A 22,734-nucleotide genomic window follows, 5' to 3' on the forward strand; every position below is an offset into this window, starting at 1 on the left:
GCAAAATTGCTCATCCTATTGTTGTACTTCAGTAGACCTTTATCTTCTCTGTTTGTCTCTTTTACATATTTTTATATGTAGATAGATAGATAGATAGATAGGATACTTTATTAATCCCAAGGGGAAATTCCCATACTCCAGCAACAGCATACTGATACAAAAAACAATATTAAATTAAAGAGTGATAACAATGCAGGTATAACAGACAATAACTTTGTATAATGTTAATGTTTACCCCCCCAGGTGGAATTGAAGAGTCTCATAGTGTAGTGGAGGGACGATCTCCTCAGTCTGTCAGTGGAGCAGGACGGTGACAGCAGTCTGTCACTGAAGCTGCTCCTCTGTCTGGAGATGATCCTGTTCAGTGGATGCAGTGGATTCTCCATGATTGACAGGAGTCTGCTCAGTGCCCGTCGCTCTGCCACAGATGTCAAACTGTCCAGCTCCATGCCTACAATAGAGCCTTCCTTCCTCACCAGTTTGTCCAGGCGTGAGGCGTCTTTCTTCTTAATGCTGCCTCCTCAGCACACCACCGTGTAGAAGAGGGCGCTCGCCACAACCGTCTGATAGAACATGTGCAGCATCTTATTACAGATGTTGAAGGACGCCAGTCTTCTAAGGAAGTATAGTCGGCTCTGTCCTTTCTTGCACAGAGCATCAGTATTGGCAGTCCAGTCTAATTTATCATCCAGCTGCACTCCCAGGTATTTATAGGTCTGCACCCTCTGCACACAGTCACCTCTGATGATCACGGGGTCCATGAGGGGCCTGGTCCTCCTAAAATCCACCACCAGCTCCTTGGTTTTGCTGGTGTTCAGGTGTAGGTGGTTTGAGTCGCACCATTTAACAAAGTCATTGATTAGGTCCCCTATACTCCTCCTCCTGCCCACTCCTGATGCAGTCCACGATAGCAGTGTCGTCAGCGAACTTTTGCACGTGGCAGGACTCCGAGTTGTATTGGAAGTCCGATGTATATAGGCTGAACAGGACCGGAGAAAGTACAGTCCCCTGCGGTGCTCCACAATGTCAGACGTGCAGTTCCCAAGATGCACATACTGAGGTCTGTCTGTAAGATAGTCCACGATCCATGCCACCAGGTATGAATCTACTCCCATCTCTGTCAGCTTGTCCCTAAGGTGCAGAGGTTGGATGGTGTTGAAGGCGCTAGAGAAGTCTAGAAACATAATTCTTACAGCACCACTGCCTCTGTCCAAGTGGGAGAGGGATCGGTTGTAGCATGTAGATGATGGCATCCTCCGCTCCCACCTTCTCCTGGTATGCGAACTGCAGAGGGTCGAGGGCGTGGCGGACCTGTGGCCTCAGGTGGTGAAGCAGCAGCCTCTCCATGGTCTTCATCACATGTGACGTCAGAGCGACAGGCCGGAAGTCATGTATATGTATTATATTCTGCAGCTGCATGAATAAAAGATAAAGTACCACTTCCAGTTAGCGGAAATATCTCAAAAGCTGATAGAAATCGACGTTTTATACCTAATACTTGTATGCAAAATTTGGTTGACCGAAGTGAAAGTGAACTCAAGTTATCGTGTTTACACACACACACACACACACACAGACACATTGATACACACACACCGACACTCACACCCCAACACACGCATACAGACGTAATTCCAAAAATGGTATTTTCTGACTCAGGAAGGCCTAAAATGTCAAGATAGAAAAGGTATTTTTTGGATGACTACAATACTTTCCCTACACTTCATATACGAGAAAGTAAAAAGAATCAATTCAGAGGACTGTTAAATAACGAAGGCCATTAAAATGAAGGGAAAAGAAGTCACTTAACAGCAGAAATTGGTATCAGATTAAGAAAGTGCAGCCCCCCAGGGCCGGAGTAGGACACCCCTACTCTATGTGATGACTGGCTTGTTGGTGAGGCGACTGGCCAAACTGTTAGTGTTTCTTATGGCCGGACCTGCTCATTGTAATACCAGTCACGTCATTACATGTGCCAGGTGATGGTGGCTACCTGCTCAGACAATGGCAGTCTAAAAACGTCGAGATTCATTAAAATCTCAAAATGGAAATTTTGGAGGATTCCAGTGCTTCCCTACACGAGAAAGTCAGGGAGGTCTAAAACATCATCAAAATCTCGACACTGAATCTTTGGAAGATTCCAATGCTTTCCCTACACTTCATATACGAGAAAGTAAAAATTGGGATGGGGTGGGGCGCCCTGGTCACCACTGTGTGGCCTCACCTCCTCTTATCACATCACGTTGGAGAACTGAGGAGAGCGATGGCTGTCGTTTTTGAAAGTGAAGTGTTGTCCCATTCTTCGCCTGATCTCGGCTTGGGGGCTCCTTTGTCGTATTTTTTTGTTTCACGATGTGCCAGTGAGTGACAAGTCAGGACTGCAGGTGGGCCAGTTTAGTGCTCCGGATTATGTTCCTGCAGTGCCATGCTAGAGGGTGGTGGGGTGGGGACAATGACATAGACATATTGCCTTCCCCTGTCGTTCCGTGATACTGGCGTCCCGACTGGGTAACAAACCCGAATCAGCTCTGGCAGGGGTGCCAGCCCCCCAGCATGTCGTCCCTCACAGTGGGTTTATGTGATTAGCAAATCATCCCATTCTGTTTTTATTTATGGCTGTTTTGGAAATGGGTGTTGAAAATAAAATTATCAAAAATGAACAAAACAGACGTGAAACATGAATATGAACCCAAACCTTAGAGGCCGGTTGGGGGGTGTCCAGGGGGGGTTTGGTCCTGGCTGAAACACGACAGCTTTTCATTTTCATTCACAAGTAGCACCACCCTAAACACTATGATGTCATCCACCTGTGACATCTGACACGCCCCCTAGCAACGTGACATCACACTATAGCAACTGACAACACAAAATGAAAACAATTCTGTCAATGATTCAATTCAGCTCAATTCTGTCTGGCACCCCTCACTTAGTGCCAACGAGTAAAGCCTAAAAACTGCAGACGTCACAAATGACGTAATAAGACGAGTACATAAAGAAGCAAAGTAGTTGAAAACGGATTCAAATAAACGGAGCCCACCGCTGTCTGTCTGTTAATTCATTGTTGAGTTATGGAGGAAAGGAAAACAAAAACCCCGAGAAAACAGACCTCTCCGGGGGTCCATAGTCAAATCTATCTGGGTGGGAAAGGAAGGCATGTTAGTGACCAGGCATCTCCCATCAGCATCTTCCATCCATGTTCACCTAAACGTGACCCGGCAGTGCCACCTGGCTGACAATGGGGACGAGGTGCTGCTGAAGCCCTGTGTCCATGTCACAACAAACCTGAGCCTGACACTCAATGTCACCTTACGGCCCCAGATCACCTTCCTATTTCGATATTTTGGAAACTGTTACTGTTGGACCAGAACTGCCATGACGCCTACTGAGCCCACAGAGGTGACAGGTGGGGTCTCTGCAGCATCGCTGAGGGTGACATCCTGGAGCACCTGACACCTGAGTTGGCACCAGGGGGCGCTGTGGGCTCCAAGTGCCTCACGGTGTTCTTCTATAAATGATTCAGATTGCCCCCCATAAATCGCACCCTGAGTCTTGTTTTATGGAACTGACTATACAGAACAAAGGAGGTTCATTTCAACATTTATTACTTATTTTTAATGCTGCTATTAGTCATAAAGAAACAGTTTTAGCACTTTGATAGATCTGCGGTGGGGAAAGCTAATTTCTAATCAAATAATTACACGGGGCTCCTTGTGAGGACCATTTGTAAAGTACAAATGAAATTTAGTAATAAAGGAAAACCTACCATGCAGCAGCCTGACTTCCATGATGGATTTGGCTCATTTAAGAAAGGGAGGGGGGGGGGTTCAGTAAGCAGGAGATTGTCACGGGGCCGACATCTCCATTAGGGACCATCAAGATCAAACGGACACTCAGGATGGGGACTCGACAGTCAGATAGGGCATCGCTGTTGGCAGAGGGGATACAATTCTGTGTAAAAAAAAAAAAAAAATGGGCCCACGCTTCATGAGGTTGGGGGGGGGGGGGGGGATATTCACAATTAGCCATGCAGGTGATTGTAATGAATGTTAACATTTATAGGAGTATCAGGCCCTTATTGTCAGGGAACTTCTTATTGGCAGTGAGTTAGGACCACCCGAGCGCAAAATGTCTCCCTTACCGGAACAATCTCAGAGCAAATTATAAGGAAACGTGAGCATCAGTGGGCTTTGTGCCGTAGGAACCAAGTTACCCAAACTGTTCTCTAACACTTCAGTCATTATGTACCGCTCTGAAACTGATGTGTCTGATTACAAAATAGGAAATTATGACAGCAGTGGACGAGAAGAATTCAGAACTCACTACAGAATTCTGGTATTTAAGGGTTCCTCTCGAGTGCCTCTTCTCTTGGCTCAAAAACTAATTAGCACATCGTCATCTCATAACAGGCTAAAATTTCAAGTTGGAATTTTTCTGTCCAGCCATTTTAGCTTGAGACCGTCCTCAAGTAACTGGGACACACAGAAACTCCCATCATCAAGATATTGATGCTTTCAGTATCAGGGGGCCCTAAAATGTCGAGATCCGTGAAAAACCGGAGATTGAAATTTTGGACGAATCTTAAGCTCCTCCCGCATAGACGATAGGTTAGGGCGGGGGAGGGCATAAAGCAAAAATGGGGAGAGAGAGAGAGACAGAGATCTGAAAGGAGCTATAAAATAGAAACAGATGGTAAGGAAAGGCACTATAAAATACACCGGCTGAAAGATATGAAGGGCAATATTTAATACATAGAAGAAGAGCTGATAGATAGATGTGAAAGGCACTATATAATAGATAGATACAGTAGATAGATAGATGTGAAAGGCACTATATAATAGATAGATAGATGGATACAGTAGATAGATGTGAAAGGCACTATATAATAGATAGATACAGTAGATAGATAGATGTGAAAGGCACTATATAATAGATAGATAGATAGCTGTGAAAGGCACTATATAATAGATAGATAGCTGTGAAAGGCACTACATAATAGATAGATGTGAAAGGCACTACATAATAGATAGATAGATAGATAGATAGATGTGAAAGGCACTATATAATAGATAGATAGATGTGAAAGGCACTATATAATAGATAGAGATAGCTGTGAAAGGCACTATATAATAGATAGATAGATGTGAAAGGCACTACATAATAGATAGATGTGAAAGGCACTATATAATAGATAGATAGATGTGAAAGGCACTATATAATGGATAGATAGACGTGAAAGGCACTATATAATAGATAGATGTGAAAGGCACTACATAATAGATAGATAGATGTGAAAGGCACTATATAATAGATAGATAGATAGATACAGTAGATAGATAGATAGATAGATGTGAAAGGCACTATATAATGGATAGATTGATACAGTAGATAGATGTGAAAGGCACTATATAATTGATAGATAGATGTGAAAGACACTATATAACTAGTAGGTAGGTAAATATATAAATTAAAGGCACTATATGATAGACAGATGTATTGTGCCTTTTGTCTATTTTAGAGAGGCTCTCTTGTCTATCAATATATCTTTTATATATTTATAAATGTCACATTTATCCGTTTATGTGAATTTAATTCCTTTCACAGCTACCTGACAGTTATTAAGTATTTTCAAGTCTATCTTTCTCTGTTTCTATTACACACTGCTTTCTCTTATATAGTGCCTCACGTCTCTGTATTGTATGCCGCCTTTTACCCGTGATATCCTGTCTTTTATTTCTCTCTAGCTCTCTGCATTGAAGTCCCTTTTAGTTGTTCACCAGCAGGGGTCTCCACCACTGCCCACGTGTGCCTTTTCTTATTTTTATTTTTCCCCTCAGTCACGTCTGCTCTTTCCATATTCAGAGTTGCAGGCCTAACCACTCATTTGAAGTTCTGTTCTTGAGCTTTGGCAGACTCCCAGCTCAAATCAGAGCTCCACAGTCATTGAGGTTCAGTCAGTTGGTGACTCCACATTGACCCCCCTGTTTTTAAGGTGGGCCCTGTGAAGGGTTGGCGCCCCACTCCTTGTTTCTTTTCCTCACTGTACTCCAGGCTGCTGAATTGGACTCAGCGGGTTGTTTAATGTCTTCTGTGAAGTTGGTCTGTTTCAGTTTACGGTGATCGGTATATTAGGCTACCGACTAATAAACAGCAAACTGTAAGTCTGACTAAGTCATTTAATCTCACATCCCATGAAACAGTCACCAAATTAATTAAAAAGCAGATTAAAGATGTAAAATGTGTTAATTTACCCTTATGTGCATATAAGCGGTTCAGACATTTATGAAGATTAAGCTGAGCCTTCTTTCGTTGTGTTTGTCACGCCAGAGTCGCACCCCCCTTTGTGTCAAGTCACCTCCTGACGTTTTCTCACATTCAGGCAGATGCTCAGATTTTGGCCACCTGCAGATCGGTCTGCATCACCCGGGCCTGCTGTTTACTCTTTAAAGCTACAAATGGCAAGCGCCTCTGTCTACAGCAATTCAATTAACGTATTCCCAGCACTCGCCTTCCCGGGTGATTACAGAGCTGGGCAGCGACCTGAGGCCTCCAGAGGTACAAAAAGAAACCATGGGGTCTTCAGCATGATGGACCGTAAACAACAATTTAAATTGCAGGTTATCATTCCCAAGAGTTAGATCAAGGTGAGACCACCTCTGTAATGTCCTGGTACAGGAGGAGATCATTAGGCGAATAGCTAAAGCTTAATGGTGAACTTGTCAGACGAGGAATCACAAATACTGCGGACAACATCAGCAATTGTTAGAGAAATGCATGTGCTGGACACAGGCCCAAAAATCCTCCATTGAAACAAAACCAGAAGGAAGAACATCAGTGCACAACTGAAGGAAATTGGTTTGTCACGTCACCGTTAAGACTGGCAAACCTCTCCGCTCAGGCCGTCCAGAGACGCACAGCCATACAAAGTTAAGATGAGATATGATAGGAAGAGAAAGAGAATGGTGTGAAAGGCACTATATAACTGATTGATAGCAAAGACACAATAGATAGATAGATCTATCTATGTACTTAACACGTACAGTAGATATGAAAATGATCATATAATAGATAAATGGATAAACAGAAAGGCACTGTATAATAGATAGATAGTTATATAGTGCCTTTCATAACTATCTAATAGATAGATAGATAAATACTACATAATAAATTGATATATATGACAGGCACTATATAATAGGTATCTAGACAGAGCTCAAAAGCACCATATAGATAGATAGATGTGAAAGGCACTATATAATAGATAGATATGACATAATAAACTGAAGGAGCTGAAAGGCACTATATAATTAATTGATATATCTGAAAGGCACTATATAATGTATACAGTGGGTATAGAAAAGAATCCCCCCCCTTCGAAATATTCCCTTTTTTTTTTGCTTTACAGCCTTAAATAAAAACATACACAAAAAATATTTCTTCCCAGCTTTACTTACTCAATGCAATCTACAACTTTCAAGTGAAAGACATCACAGCTACAGTTCAGAAGAATTTTAAAAAATAATAAACAAGAAATCCTGAGATGAATAAAGGATCACCGCCCTCCTGAACTCAGTCAGCTGTAAGTGCCCACCATTTCCATTGTGGTTACTGGCTTCCTCCCACCTGTGACCAGTTGTAATGAGTGTGATTAGTGAAGCTGTTCCTCGCTCATTCATTCCCTTGCTTGGTAGTGCAACTGACAGCAAACAACTGACTATGGATGGTAAGCCACTTTGAAAAGATCTCAGGGATAGAGTTGTGGACGGACATAAAGCAGGAAATGGAGACAAAAAAATCTCAAAGGCTTTATCACTCCTAAGGAGCCCAGTAAAGTCCATCATAAAGAAGTGTTTGGTACGACTAGGACTCTCCCTGGATCTGGCCGGCCATCCCTCCAAACTGGATGGAAGAGCAAGGAGGAAACTGATAAGAGAGGCTACCAATTACAGAATTTTATGGCAAAGAGTGGTCATTGTGTGCAGGTGACAACAATTTCACAAGCGCTCCACCATTGTGGCTTGTTCGGGAGGGTCGCACTTCTTAAGAAAGGCCACATGAAGGCTTGTTTGAGCTTTGCCAGAATGCACCTTGAAGATTCTGATGCCAAGTGGAAAAAGGTCTTATGGTCAGATGAGCCCAAAATCAAACTATTTGGCCTCAATACCAAACAGTACACCAATGCGGCTCACCATCCACAACACACCATACTGACAGTAAAGCATGGGGGGGGGGGGTGTGCGCTCATTAGGGTAGAAGGCAAAATAGCGTCAAATTTTTGAGGAAAACCTGCTACCAGCAAGTTGAAGATGGGCAGAATGTTCACCTTTCAAAACGACAACGACCCGAAGCACACAGCAAAACTGACCACACAGTGGCTGAAGGGGCAAAAAGTGAATGTCCTGGTGTGGCCAGTCAGAGTCCAGACCTAAATCACATTGAAAATCTGTGGAAAGATCTGAAGATAGCAGACCACCAACACTCAGCATCCAATCTGACCGAACTGGAACAGTTAAACTGTAAAGAAGAGTGGGGGGCAAATATTACACAATCTACGTAGGTGTGCAAAGCTGATAGAGAAGCATTCCAACAGACTCAAGGCTGTCATTAAAGCAAAAGGGGGGTCAACAAAATGACACTGACATTGTGTGTGTGTGTGGGGGGGGGTCCTTTATTAATCTCAGTTTTTGATTTTTTATCATTTTTCTGAACTGTAGCTGTGATATCTTTCTCTTGGATGTTATAGATTGCATTGAGTAAGTAAAGCTGGGAAGAAATATTAGTTTGTGTGTTTACATTTAAGGCTGGAAAGCAAAAAAAAAATGGGAATATTTCAAAGGGGGGGGGATATTTTTTCTATACCAACTGTATATAGATAGAGCTGAAAGGCACTATATAGATAGATAGATAGATAGATAGATAGATAGATAGATAGATAGATAGATAGATAGATAGATACTGCCTTTCACATCTATCTATCTATCTATCTATCTATCTATCTATCTATCTATCTATCTATCTATCTATCTATCTATCTATCTATCTATCTATCATATAGTTCCTTTCATATCCTATCTATCTATCATATAGTGCCTTTCTTATCTATTTATCTATCATATAGTGCCTTTCATACCCTATCTATCTATCTATCTATCTATCTTTCTATCTATCTATCTATCTATCTATCTATCTATCTATCTATCTATCTATCTATCTATCTATCTATCTATCTATCTATCTATTAGGTAAATACAGTATATAGATTAAAGGCACTATATGATAGACAGATGTATTGTGCCTTTTGTCTATTTTAGAGAGGCTCTCTTGTCTATCAATATATCTTTTATATATTTATAAATGTCACATTGATCCATTTATGTGAATTTAATTCCTTTCACAGATAGATAGATATGAAAGGCACTATATAGAAAGAGAGATTGATAGATAGATACTACATAATAAATTGGTAGAGCCGAAAGGCGCTATATAATAAATACACAGTGTGAGCTGAACTAGATAGAGCTGCATGGCTTTCTATAACGGATATACAGACAGAGCTGAAAGGCACTATAACAGATATTCATATTGCATCCTAAAACAGTCGTCAGGTTTTTGGATAGCCAGACTTGTCCCCCATACTCCCACTTTACGCTGAGTCTGACTATGATTGTGTCTTTAATATCTAAATTCATATTTTCAGTATCAGATGCAGTGGTTGCTCGTGCGGCCTCTCCAGTCCAGTGCCCAAGGTTCAAATTCTGTGCCCTGTCCTCTAAGTGGTCTCGGCCCCTTCTCCGTCTTCCTGTTTTATCTCAGAGAGTTGCAGTTTCAGTTAATTTGTGTCTTTAAGAAGCTCCTGTACATACAGCATGAGGGTCACTGTTTGTACCCCTGGGTCCCCTGTTGGATTGCAGTAGTTCCTTGTCCGGGGCCGGCTGATTCCTGACTTTTTCCAGATGTTCTCAGGACATACTCCACCAGTATGGCCCTGAGTTACAAAAAGTATTAACCGAAACCAGACTGGTATCTGCAGCGACCGAGTAGTTAATTCAGCAGGTTTCAGAAACTTCTGAGGTGAGAGGGGCTACAAGAGCGCCCCCTCCTGTCTCTACTGCATATATATATAAATATTAAACTGTTTTTCTTCTAACCCTGAATTTTTCCTTACTGTATTTATTTCTGTTTTTTTTTTCTTTAGATCAATAACGCAGAAGATGGGACCAGCTGTGTTTCACAAGGTTTATGACTATTTAAAAGACGCACGACAGAAACACATGAAAGAAACAGAGATTAAGGAATTCCTGAGTCGGATTGTGGAGCGACTAAGCGACTGCTTTGAGGTCGACCAGCTTCTGTATTTTGAGGAACAGCTCGAGCTGTCTAAAGAAAAAGAAACAACGTCCTAAAGAGACACAGGGTGACACTTCAGAGTAGGGGCTTTCGTGGCTTGTTCGGGTGCATCTTTCAGTCATTGAGTGCTGCCTTATACAAACGCGGCTTTTTGTGACGATTTTTATAGACGGTCAGATTTTTCCTGAGACGCGAGCGCACAGTCTGTAAAAAGCTACTGACATGTGCAACTTGGACGGTTTTCAGATCTCAGTGGTCCTCTGGTGATCAACACTGTACCCCACCCTTTGGTGTAAAACTAATCCCATCTGAGCAGATCTTCATTAAGACCACAGGAAATGTTAGTTGAGCTCTCTTTATGCCAGGTGTAGTCGATAAATGATACTCACGTCGCCACTGAAAAAATGTTGGGGTGCCAACCAGGTCGTCTCCGTTTAATTCCAACAAAAGTATAAGTAAAGACAACAAAAATTATGGCCGCAATATCAAGGAAGATTAAAATGAGATTACCTTCAGGAAGTACTGTGAAGAAATCTTGTGTTAGGGTCTGTAGAAGACTGAGTGCCTCCTTCTGGCAGGGGTGGGACTTACAGGTCGGGGACCAGAAGGGGCGGAGTAAGTTGCCCTTATTGGCCATCTTCTCCAAAGAGGAACACGTTAGGGTCGACGCCCCCTCTCAGCTTGAAGGGGGCATCACACACCTGCCAAAGAACTTGGAAGGCGAGCCTCTAATGTGAATTTCCCCTTGGGATTAATTAAGTATCTATCTATCTATCTATCTATCTATCTATCTATCTATCTATCTATCTATCTATCTATCTATCTATCTATCTATCTATCTATCTATCTATCTATCTATCTATCATCTAATGTGCAATCTAATTGTCACCAGTTGCTACTTTGTCACACAAATGAGGGCTCTTGTTACACAGCAGTAGCCAAACACCAAACTCACTATAGGCAGCCCCCCATTCTAAAGTCAATGTTGTTTTGTAAGCTGTAGTCCTGGGCACCAACCCCTGTGGGGACATCATGACTGAGATGGGCCACGGCAAGTGAAGGCTCAGAAACAACTTTGTTGGGCTCAAATTGTGGAGTGTTTATTAAGAAGAAGAACTAAAGTGCATAAATAAATAAATTGAATCATTCAATTCATAAACTCGTTAAAAGGCATGACAGTGAAATTCCCATACTTTCATATCCAAATTCTCCAAATGAGACCGACTGGCAATGCCCCCCCCCCCTTCCAAACAACCCCCCCTGTGAAAACCTCAGCTTCACGTTCTGCCACCTCTCTTGATACCCACAGAACCCTAATTCTGCAAAAAGACCTCGGCAACTTCCCCCAGTAAAGAACTCTGTAACTTCTCTTCCTTTTTCTGCCCCCCAAAAGGTCTGTTACTGAAACACCCCCACCATGGATTTGCCCCATCATGAGGTCTTCTTTCTGTCCTGGGACTCTCCAGCATTCTCCTCCGGCTACTAAAAGTCATTCGGCGGATCTGAAAATTGCGCCACTTTAGTGAACTCGCCACCAGCCATTGGTCCTGCTCCCTGTTACAAATAATCCATGGAGTCGATGCTGCCCACCGTGCTCTTTCTTCAAAGGTCCACATCGCCTGGACCCTTCCTCCTTCTCAGTTCGTCTTTCTTGGTGTTTCTTTTTTTCTTCCTGTGGCACCTACCCTGCCAGGTCTTAAATTGTGGCAACTGTAGCTGACGCTGGTTAAATATGCGCCACTCTTCACCTGATTGTGTGCGTTCGTGCGTTTGTTAAGACACCGGGAAGTCCACCAAAAATCACTAAAACCAACTAACAAAATGAACCCGTTGATGACGCAACTTGTTGCCAGACCGAATACAACCGAAGTGTTTGTACGTAACGATAACTGACCTGTTGATGCACCTTTGCAGCTCCTGTTCTAAAGTGTAAATTTATGTGTAAATCAGAATTTGACATTCTTAACGTGAATCACATTTATTAACTCTTCATGTGTCCACAGACATGGCAGGTTACCATTCAAACGTTCAGCAATGTTCTGCTCTTATGGAACCTTACATTGTAAATGTATGTGGTTTGTAAATTTTTTACTCATTTTTTGAGCTAATTACTCAGGAATCCTCATTCCATTCCTGATGTTAGTTTTTAGTCGATTTTCTGCCTGTCTTCGCGATGACGTTTCACTTAGTTTGATCACCACCATTTTGTGGCAAGCCTGTTTTCCCATAAATTTGCATACGTGAGGTCGCCGGTTCGATGATATAAAATTCACGCCGACAACTTCGTTATTATCCGAGTTGAATAGATTGTTGATGTAAGAATTTTCATTCGCTTCAGCTTTTGTTTTCCCGTTTTTATGACTTTTCTCACTGTTAAGATTTGTTCCGTAGAATTACCTGAATTTTCCCTAATGAAATTCCCATTTTTGTCTTCAATTATTTTAATTTCTGCAGCCATCCATTGAATCGAGAGGTTTACTTAACTCGATGGCGACATTAATGTCTTTGGTGACTCCTCCTATGAAGTCAGTAAACAGATTGGGAGAGCATGGGGGGTCAGGAGGTCGCTGGAAAGGGGTGTGTGGTGGTCCCGATATCTCAGCAAAAGGACGAAGGTCCAAGTCTTTAGAGTCCTGGTGGTCCCTGTTTCTGAGATCCATCCATCCATCCATCCATCCATCCATCCATCCATCCATCCATCCATCCATCCTCTTCCGCTTATCCGAGATCGGGTCATGGGGTCAGCAGCTTGAGCAGAGATGCCCAGACTTCCCTCTCCCTGGTCACTTCTTCTAGCTCTTCCGAGAGAATCTCAAGGCATTCCCAGGCCAGCCGGGAGACATAGTCCCTCCAGCATGTCCTGGGTCTTCCCTGGGGCCTCCTCCCGGTTGGATGTGCCCGGAACACCTCACCAGGGAGGCATCCTGATCAGATGCCCGAGCCACCTCATCTGACTCCTCTCAATGCTGAGGAGCAGCGGCTCTACTCTGAGCCCCTCCCGGATAGGCTTCTCACCCTATCTTTAAGAGAAAGCCCAGACACCCTGTTCCTGATATATGGACACCATCCAGTGACCTGAGATGAAGACCGGACTCCTTCACTACTGTCTCTCTTCAGAGAGTCCTTGGGTCCCGTTGGTTTGACATTGTGTTGCCAGTGGAGTCCCAAATGATGCACATGACCTGCGTTGTGAGGGAGTGTCAGTTACGGCACTATGGCCATGTGGTGGGATGCCCCGAGGGTGGTCCGACTCGCAGGATCCTTGTTGTTGAGGACCCGAGTGGCTGGACCAGGCCAAGGGGATGCCACATAACATCTGGCAGCGACAGATAGATGGTCATTTCCAGGGGAGTGGGACTGGATTGTGTGTCTGCCCTGAGGGGTTGCCAACCGGGATCCCAAGCTGTTTCTTTGAGCAGTGGGTGCAGCAACGCGCTATACCATTACCTTCTCCCTGACCTGACCCGACCATCTATTGAATTGAAGATACTGTGATAAAGTGTTGCAGTGACCTCCTTCCTTTGTACCTTCTGTTCAGAATTTGTTACATAATTTATAAATTGCAGCTGTTCCCACATTTTGTGATCTGAGAATTTTGTTCTGCTAAAGCAGGGTTTCTTAAACTGTGAGTCAGTGATGGGTTGCCACCTTCGGGTCAAAAGGTACTGTTGTATTTAATGGCGATGGACCATGGGTGGTTTACGAAGTGGGCTGCAGTGGGTCACCATGGTTTGACTAAACAATCGACATTGCTCCAACGATCACCTTCCAATTGCTCTTCCCTGATGATCATCCATGACTCCACTCTGAAGACTGTTCACACTTCTCCAAGAGAGGGCCCCGCACCCCCACTCTGATGATTGTCCGCAATTCTCCAAGGAGATGCTCCTCCCACCCCCAATCCCCTCTTTGATGATCGCCATGGCATTCTAGGAATGGGTCTCGAAGACACTTAAAAGAGCAAGATTGGGTCGCAACAAAAATAAGTTTATGAAATCCTGTGCTAAAGTATAGAAGGAAAGATATGAAATGAGGATCCAACGTAAGTCACAAAACACGCAAGATCAAAACCAAAAAATCAGACAAGATCTTTCGTCAAGCTACAAGAAAATCCTGAGAAGTTCTGTGGCTGGGAAAATAGGAACTAAAGAAAACATAAGAATTCTTACAGGGATAATCTGTCAAACTCCGATAATGAGGAAGTGTCCGGCTTGAATGTTATACCGTTGACCCTGTGATGTCACACACGTGTACTGTCCTCCAGGGAAACGGGAACATTTTTTTTATTTAAGGTCTATGAGAAATGCAGAGTCAAGAAGCAAACTGAAGTTGGAAATGAAAGTCGATCCTGTGAGGGTATGTCAATACTTATCTGCTATAAATGATGGACGGGCATCCCAACTGGAATGAAGAGCAGTGGCTCACCCGGTCACAATTCCATAATAGAAGAACAACCTGGATGGAGGTGCAACCTGGCCAAGATGGTTCTTGTTTCTGGGAACAAAGAATAATGGATAGAGTGGGGAGGTAGACTGTATACCTAGAACAGTTCACTCCCCACTACTCCTCTGTCATAGTCCCAGTCTGGACACCCGCAGGGTTCCATGGGATTCGTATTTTAGAAGGGCAACCCCATCAGCATCCTTGGGGGCCACCAGCAGGCACTGCCAGGAGAAGACCTCCCTGTTTTGCGGAGTTGCAGGACCTGGGAGTGCTTTCACTGTGCAGTGCTGTGGCATCAGAAATACGCCCGGGTCCAACGTAAAAGAAGTGACCTCACCTCGAAAGGAGAGTCGGAGTCGGGAGGAGGAAGAGAGATGTGGAAAGGAGTGGGAAAAAGAATTCTATCATTTTGTATTGTGTGCTGGGAGTACAAACCTGTGAAGGTGATATTTTGTAAATTGAATTCACTTACTGTTGCACCTTGGACTGTCTTGGTGTCATTGTGTCTAGAGTTTGGGGTTCAGTAGCGACCCCTTGTGGTCACTCATGCTCTTTTCTGGTCATTTTGTTTGGGTTGGCTGGCCAGCTTTCCTTATGCATATGTGGAAACATGGTGCGTCACAGGGGTCATCTTTCGACCTTCATCAGTCAGTTCCTCTTGATATTCTCTAGTAGTTATCATGGCCACCCCACTCTTCATTTGCACCAAAGAAGAGCAGCGATCCACTTTTCATGGGTGAAGGTTTACTTGGGGTCAGACTGTGGGCTTATGACACCTAGTGGTATCTTTGAGAATTACACCCTTCTCCCATGCTATTGATTGATTTCAGGAATTTTTGGCTCCCCCCTCATATAATTATCCAGAAACTCTACTAGAATTTGTACAATCATTTTTTTTTTAAATCAATGAACATAATAGCGTACACACTTCCGAGGCATTACTATGGCAGTGTTAAGGGAACAGCACCACAAAATGGCTGCAAACAAAATGGCATCGAGAGAAAATGTAAGAGAATGATCATCTATTTCAAACTGTAGACAAAACAAAACAACTAATGTCAGGAATGGATTCAGGACTCTCGCAAACTGTTAAAACGAAGTAATTAACTCAAAAAAGTTTTCGAGTTAAAAATTTTAAACAAAACACACTGACAACAAAAAATTGTTTCAAATTCCAGTCAAAGCAAATGTAGCCTAACTATGAAAATAACTGAATGTGAAAAGTATAATAATTGACTAACGAGAATAATGATCATGTGACGCATAACACTCTTTGTATTTTGTATATTTCCTCATCTTTAATGTGCTGCTTATTTTATTCCCAATAATGTGATGCTAGGGATTCAACAAGCAGTGCACTTTTCTGCAGAGAACAAGGACTTATGTTACAGTGGAAGCTGTATGGAATTCTACAAAACAAAATGTGGTAATTAGTTGTAGTTATGTTCAAAATTGTATAATTTGCCAAATTCTAAAAAAAAAAAAAGGGTCAGTGTTGACCGAAAATTACTCTGAACTGTGTTGTAGATGAATTTGATTTTGTACTGAAAGATTTGTGAGGTGGTCCTCTGTCAGAAGTGCTCTCTGTGTCCCATATTAGATCCCTATTATATGTATAAAATGAAACTTATTCTCAGGTGAAATAAAATAAAATAAAAAAATAACAATGTGAGGCTCTTATGTGTTATGTTATGGGTTATGTTATTGATTTTTTTGTTCAATATTGTTCATCGTCTGGCACTTTTTTTTTTTTTTACTCGTTTTGGAGGTTTTTTGAATTAATGTCCAGTATTAATTTTTTGATTCTCCAAATAGTTAAGGAGTTATGTCATTTATTTGGTCTGTTTCGGCTGCCATTTTAAGTTCCTTCAGTCGCTCCTGTTGTTTCTAATCTATCGCATGGTCCACATCCTGCGTTATCAGGGGGAGTGGCCTCCGTGGTCATGAGGTAATTGGCGTGATGGGTTAAAACGTTGGTCGTCAGTTAAAGCTGCTGCATAAGAGAGCAAAAGTAATCATGCTAGAAACTCACCACACCACAAGTGCAATCAATGAACCACAGGGGACTGCCTTTAACTTTACAAAGGCAGATTCAAAACCTAACCAATCTTTTTACCAAATTCTTTCTTTCTGTTGTTTTTCAATACTGACCTTTAACTTAATCTTTTGACCTTGATTTTTGCCTTACACTCTGGTTTATTATAGTCCTATTGATCTCCCGGCTTTGGCCCTTTCCTCTTTGAACTACTGCATCCCCTGTTTTCTTGCTAAAAATGCTGCAGAAGAGAGCAAAAGTAATCACACTAGAAAGTCACCACACCTCAAGTGCATTCAATGAATCGCAGAGGACTGCCTTTAACTTTACAAAGGTGGATTCAAAACATAACCAATTTTTTCACCAAATTCTTTCTTTCTGTTGTGTTTTTGATACAGACCTTTTACTTTTTATCCTCGATAAAAAATCGACACCTCGATTTTTTTTTGCTCTGGGATCGTTATAGTACAGTCCTAATGATCTCCCGGCTTTAGCCCTCACTAAAAATACTGCAGAAGAGAGCAAAAATAATCACACTGGAAACCCACCACACCATGAGTGCATTCAATGAACCACAGAGGACTGCCCTTAGCTCTATAAAGGCTGGGACATCCCACAGTCCCTTGCGGTTCATTGAATGCACTTATGCACTTATGGTGATGAGCAGGTGGCCACACCTCTTGGGGGGGGCAACCCCCCATAACACAGATGGAACACATCAGAATACACGTGAGAGAGAGAGACACATGACAAATGACAAATCAACTCAGGATCCAAAATTAGGACCCGAGTGCAGCCATGCAATGGGTGGCATCTCAATACCACACTAGTTCAGATGGAATGGAACCAGTGGGACGTTTTTTAGGGTGGCTGGAGTGCCAATTCTGCCACCAACCCCCAGGTTTTTCCCTGCAGGTTGGAGGATCACAAGTGTGGAATTTTTTTCTCTTGTGGCATCCTATGTTGTTGTTGTTGTTGTTTTTTTTTTTAAATATATGTCACGTATTTGTTATCGTTTCACTCACCTCCCTGATAGCTGATTGAGTGATGGTGCTTTGTGGCGCTCGCTTCTTGACCGGAAACCGAAGCCGCTGTTGCCAGTCGTGTGTCCTTGCTGCCTGGTGTTTCATGGGGGACACTTGCACCCAGCATCTCCCAGTCATTGATTGTGTTTTGTAACTTCATGGATCTCAGTGCCTCACGGGGGACCAGACACCCCCTGTCTGTTCACAATGAAAGAAATCCAGGTGGAATCTTCACAGACTTGTTACAGAAAAGTAAAAAGAAACTTAGAGAGAGCACAGTTGGCACCATGTCTGTGCTTTTGAATTTTGGAGATTTTTGGGATTTGGGATACTCAACCTGTATTATTATTATTGTTATTATTATTATTATTGCGGAGAAGCTTATAGAAGACTGCAAACCGCCATTGTGAGTTTTCAGTTTAGGGTGCAGTAAAATTGTGACGTCATTCATTCACAAGCATGATCTTCTATTCCTGGCTGGTGCGGGTGTAGGATGCTTCATAAAAACTTCATACTCTGAGGGAGGACACATTCTTATCCTAATCTGACTTTTAGTTCAGTTCCTAGGAGGATTTCCAAGACTTTGCCAGCACAGGCCTGCTTTATGTTTCCTGGTCTCCTTAGAGTTTTAGACTGCTGTGTCTTTGTTTGACAAGTCACAAAATGCACATAAATTCAGACCGCTATAATATATATCCATCCATCCATTTTTCAACCCGCTGAATCCGAACACAGGGTCACGGGGGTCTGCTGGAGCCAATCCCAGCCAACACAGGGCGCAAGGCAGGAAACAATCCCAGGCAGGGTGCCAACCCACCGCAGGACTATAATATATATATAATATATATATATATATATATATTTAGGCCACACCATAATAGATTTTACTGCTTCCTAGTCTTCGTTCCTCTAAGGTAGGACTGGTCAGACTTTAAATGTGCGTTTTCTCAGACATTTGTCAGACGGCCACCAAGCAGTTATATCACATTGATCAGGCGCCGGCCCAGACAGACACTTTCTCCTTTGAAGCCACGTCACTTTAACTTCACTTATTCAATTAATTGAACCGCCTGCTGTGTAAAGACACAAGCAGAAGGGAAGATTAATTCAAAAGAAGCTGGCAAGAGTTTGATTTTTTTAAGAGAATATTTGACATCCCAGGCGCGTGTGCCACCGAGAGGTAAAGCATCGACAGACTGGGATCAGAAAATGATTTAATCATGGAAACAGCTGCCATTTCTTGGTATTCATTTATTGGATGCTGCAAAACAGTCAATTGACCTCCTAATAATTGTAAGCCAAATAAAAACAAACAAAGAAGGAACACAATTAATGTGGTGTAATATCCCCGAGCTACCTGTGTGGAAATTTGATCCCTAAATGAAAAATGTCTTTCCTGTAATTTTAAAAAGGCACTATAGTGTGAAGGTGCACCCAGCTGGTAGAGGTAGCCAGGGATAAGAGCACTACCGGGATGGCACTGCCTAGGAACAACTGTAGCAATAAGCCTCTGGAAAAGAGATTAGATAGATAGATAGATAGATAGAGATGAGTTCAGTGTGTGCATTTGAATTGGAATGCTGTGGCAACTAGGAAGCGGACCACTTCATCTGTGTGCTGCATTCCATTGGAGGGGCAATAGGACATTATAGTGAGCGCTGTGACCTGGGTGGAATAATGCAATGTTACCCTCAGCACACTAGGGGGCAGGCAAACCAACTATTGGCATGTATCGTTGAGCCTCAAACACCAGTGGTAGCAACTCCTGTGGCCTGTGGAGGCGCACATTCCCAGATTAGAGCACAATGATACCTCACGTAACAAAGCAGGTGCATTTTCGGCGTTTCAGTTCTTTATAAGAAACTTATGTTTTGTACTCCCTGTTTAGGTTCCTTCTTTTACATCTCTTTTCGTTAATGTCAAGTATTTTCTACATGTTTATTACACTTATTTATGCAATGCATATAATTCTACATTATTGTATGGTTAGGTTATAGATAGGAAAGGTGCTATATGATAGATAGATGTGAATGGCACTATATGATAAATAGATAGGAAAGGCGCTATAAGATAGATATGAATGGCATTTTATGATAGATAGATAGATAGATAGATAGATAGATAGATAGATAGATAGATAGATAGATAGATAGATAGATACAGTGGTGTGAAAAACTATTTGCCCCCTTCCTGATTTCTTATTCTTTTGCATGTTTGTCACACAAAATGTTTCTGATCATCAAACACATTTAACCATTAGTCAAATATAACACAAGTAAACACAAAATGCAGTTTTTAAATGATGGTTTTTATTATTTAGGGAGAAAAAAAATCCAAACCTACATGGCCCTGTGTGAAAAAGTAATTGCCCCCTTGTTAAAAAATAACCTAACTGTGGTGTATCACACCTGAGTTCAATTTCCGTAGCCACCCCCAGGCCTGATTACTGCCACGCCTGTTTCAATCAAGAAATCACTTAAATAGGAGCTGCCTGACGCAGAGAAGTAGACCAAAAGCACCTCAAAAGCTAGACATCATGCCAAGATCCAAAGAAATTCAGGAACAAATGAGAACAGAAGTAATTGAGATCTATCAGTCTGGTAAAGGTTATAAAGCCATTTCTAAAGCTTTGGGACTCCAGCGAACCACAGTGAGAGCCATTATCCACAAATGGCAAAAAACATGGAACAGTGGTGAACCTTCCCAGGAGTGGCCGGCCGACCAAAATTACCCCAAGAGCGCAGAGACGACTCATCCGAGAGGTCACAAAAGACCCCAGGACAACGTCTAAAGAACTGCAGGCCTCACTTGCCTCAATTAAGGTCAGTGTTCACGACTCCACCATAAGAAAGAGACTGGGCAAAAACGGCCTGCATGGCAGATGTCCAAGACGCAAACCACTGTTAAGCAAAAAGAACATTAGGGCTCGTCTCAATTTTGCTAAGAAACATCTCAATGATTGCCAAGACTTTTGGGAAAATACCTTGTGGACTGATGAGACAAAAGTTGAACTTTTTGGAAGGCAAATGTCCCGTTACATCTGGCGTAAAAGGAACACAGCATTTCAGAAAAAGAACATCATACCAACAGTAAAATATGGTGGTGGTAGTGTGATGGTCTGGGGTTGTTTTGCTGCTTCAGGACCTGGAAGGCTTGCTGTGATAGATGGAACCATGAATTCTACTGTCTACCAAAAAATCCTGAAGGAGAATGTCCGGCCATCTGTTCGTCAACTCAAGCTGAAGCGATCTTGGGTGCTGCAACAGGACAATGACCCAAAACACACCAGCAAATCCACCTCTGAATGGCTGAAGAAAAACAAAATGAAGACTTTGGAGTGGCCTAGTCAAAGTCCTGACCTGAATCCAACTGAGATGCTATGGCATGACCTTAAAAAGGCGGTTCATGCTAGAAAACCCTCAAATAAAGCTGAATTACAACAATTTTGCAAAGATGAGTGGGCCAAAATTCCTCCAGAGCGCTGTAAAAGACTCATTGCAAGTTATCGCAAACGCTTGATTGCAGTTATTGCTGCTAAGGGTGGCCCAACCAGTTATTAGGTTCAGGGGGCAATTACTTTTTCACACAGGGCCATGTAGGTTTGGATTTTTTTTTCTCCCTAAATAATAAAAACCACCATTTACAAACTGCATTTTGTGTTTACTTGTGTTATATTTGACTAATGGTTAAATGTGTTTGATGATCAGAAACATTTTGTGTGACAAACATGCAAAAGAATAAGAAATCAGGAAGGGGGCAAATAGTTTTTCACACCACTGTAGTGTGGCAGGTGGCCGGAGACACCCAGAGTGTGGAAAGACCAGGGGAAGAGAGTATTTTTGGGACAGCTTCTAGCCCGGGCCAACAGAGGGCAGTCCCCCTGTTTTCCAGCATGGGAGCTCAACCCTGTTGGAACCTGTGGCCCCTGGCACGGGGCGCATGGACCTTTCCATTGCCTTATTTGGCCATACTTCCGCCATACCCAGAAGTGTGGCCGGAAGAAGACTGTTAATCACCTGGAGTCCTTCCAGGTGCCCTTTAAAAAGAGGCCAGTCCCATCATTTAGAGGCCAGAGTCAGGAGGAAGGAGTGGACAAAGCCTGAGGAGGAGTGGAGGTGGATGGACTGGAGGCAAGGAAAGGAGTGGACTGAGTATTGGTGTGGTGCGATGTTGTGGACTTGAATTGTATATAAATAAGGGTGTTGAGTTGAACCTGTGCCCTGTCTGTGTGTGTCTGGGTTAGGGTGGCTGTATGCATCCTGGTGCCATTACAATAGATAGATATGTAAGGCACTATATAATAGATAGATAGATATGTAAGGCACTATATAAGATAAACAGATACATAGATATGTAAGGCACTATATAATAGATAGATAGATATGTAAGGCACTATATAAGATAGATAGATATGTAAGGTACTATATAATAGATAGATAGATAGACAGACAGATATGAAAGGCACTATATAAGATAGATAGATATGGCAGACGCTTTATAACACATACAGTAGATATGAAAGTTTCCATACTGGGAAGAAGGATAATTAAGTGTTCTCTTTTAAAAGGAGCCAATAACACATCGTGAAGATCACGATCCACAGCCTGTGTTTGTCTCTACGCATCACATACACTATTGGATTATAACTCCATCTACCATGGATTACAACGGTTCTTTATGGATGTACAGTATGTGCTGTCCTACGCCTGCTTGTCCATGTGATTTTATCTTTGTTGGGTGCGTCTTTGTCTCAGGAGCACTCCCAATCACGCCAAATCTTCATGCAACAACTGGAACCTGGTAGGACAAAAGTTTCCATTTCATTCAGAGGGCTGTTCACAGGAGGGTTTCATTCTTCACCCACTATACTGGACTGTGGTTTGGGCT

The 22,734-nt window shown here is 42.5% G+C and overlaps 1 protein-coding gene across 1 annotated transcript in view; it reads left to right on the forward strand.

Annotated features, from left to right (window-relative positions):
• Positions 1-11,074, forward strand: part of nek11 (NIMA-related kinase 11) — a 311,548-nt gene extending 300,474 nt beyond the window's left edge. The window contains exon 16 of the mRNA XM_028817897.2: positions 10,193-11,074. Within this exon, the coding sequence (XP_028673730.1) occupies positions 10,193-10,400 (208 nt within the window). The 3' untranslated portion in view covers positions 10,401-11,074. The remainder of the gene's footprint in view (positions 1-10,192) is intronic.
• Positions 11,075-22,734: the final 11,660 nt, after the last annotated feature.

This window comes from Erpetoichthys calabaricus, chromosome 13 (assembly GCF_900747795.2).
Source record: "Erpetoichthys calabaricus chromosome 13, fErpCal1.3, whole genome shotgun sequence".
NCBI classification, from domain to species: Eukaryota; Metazoa; Chordata; class Cladistia; order Polypteriformes; family Polypteridae; genus Erpetoichthys; species Erpetoichthys calabaricus.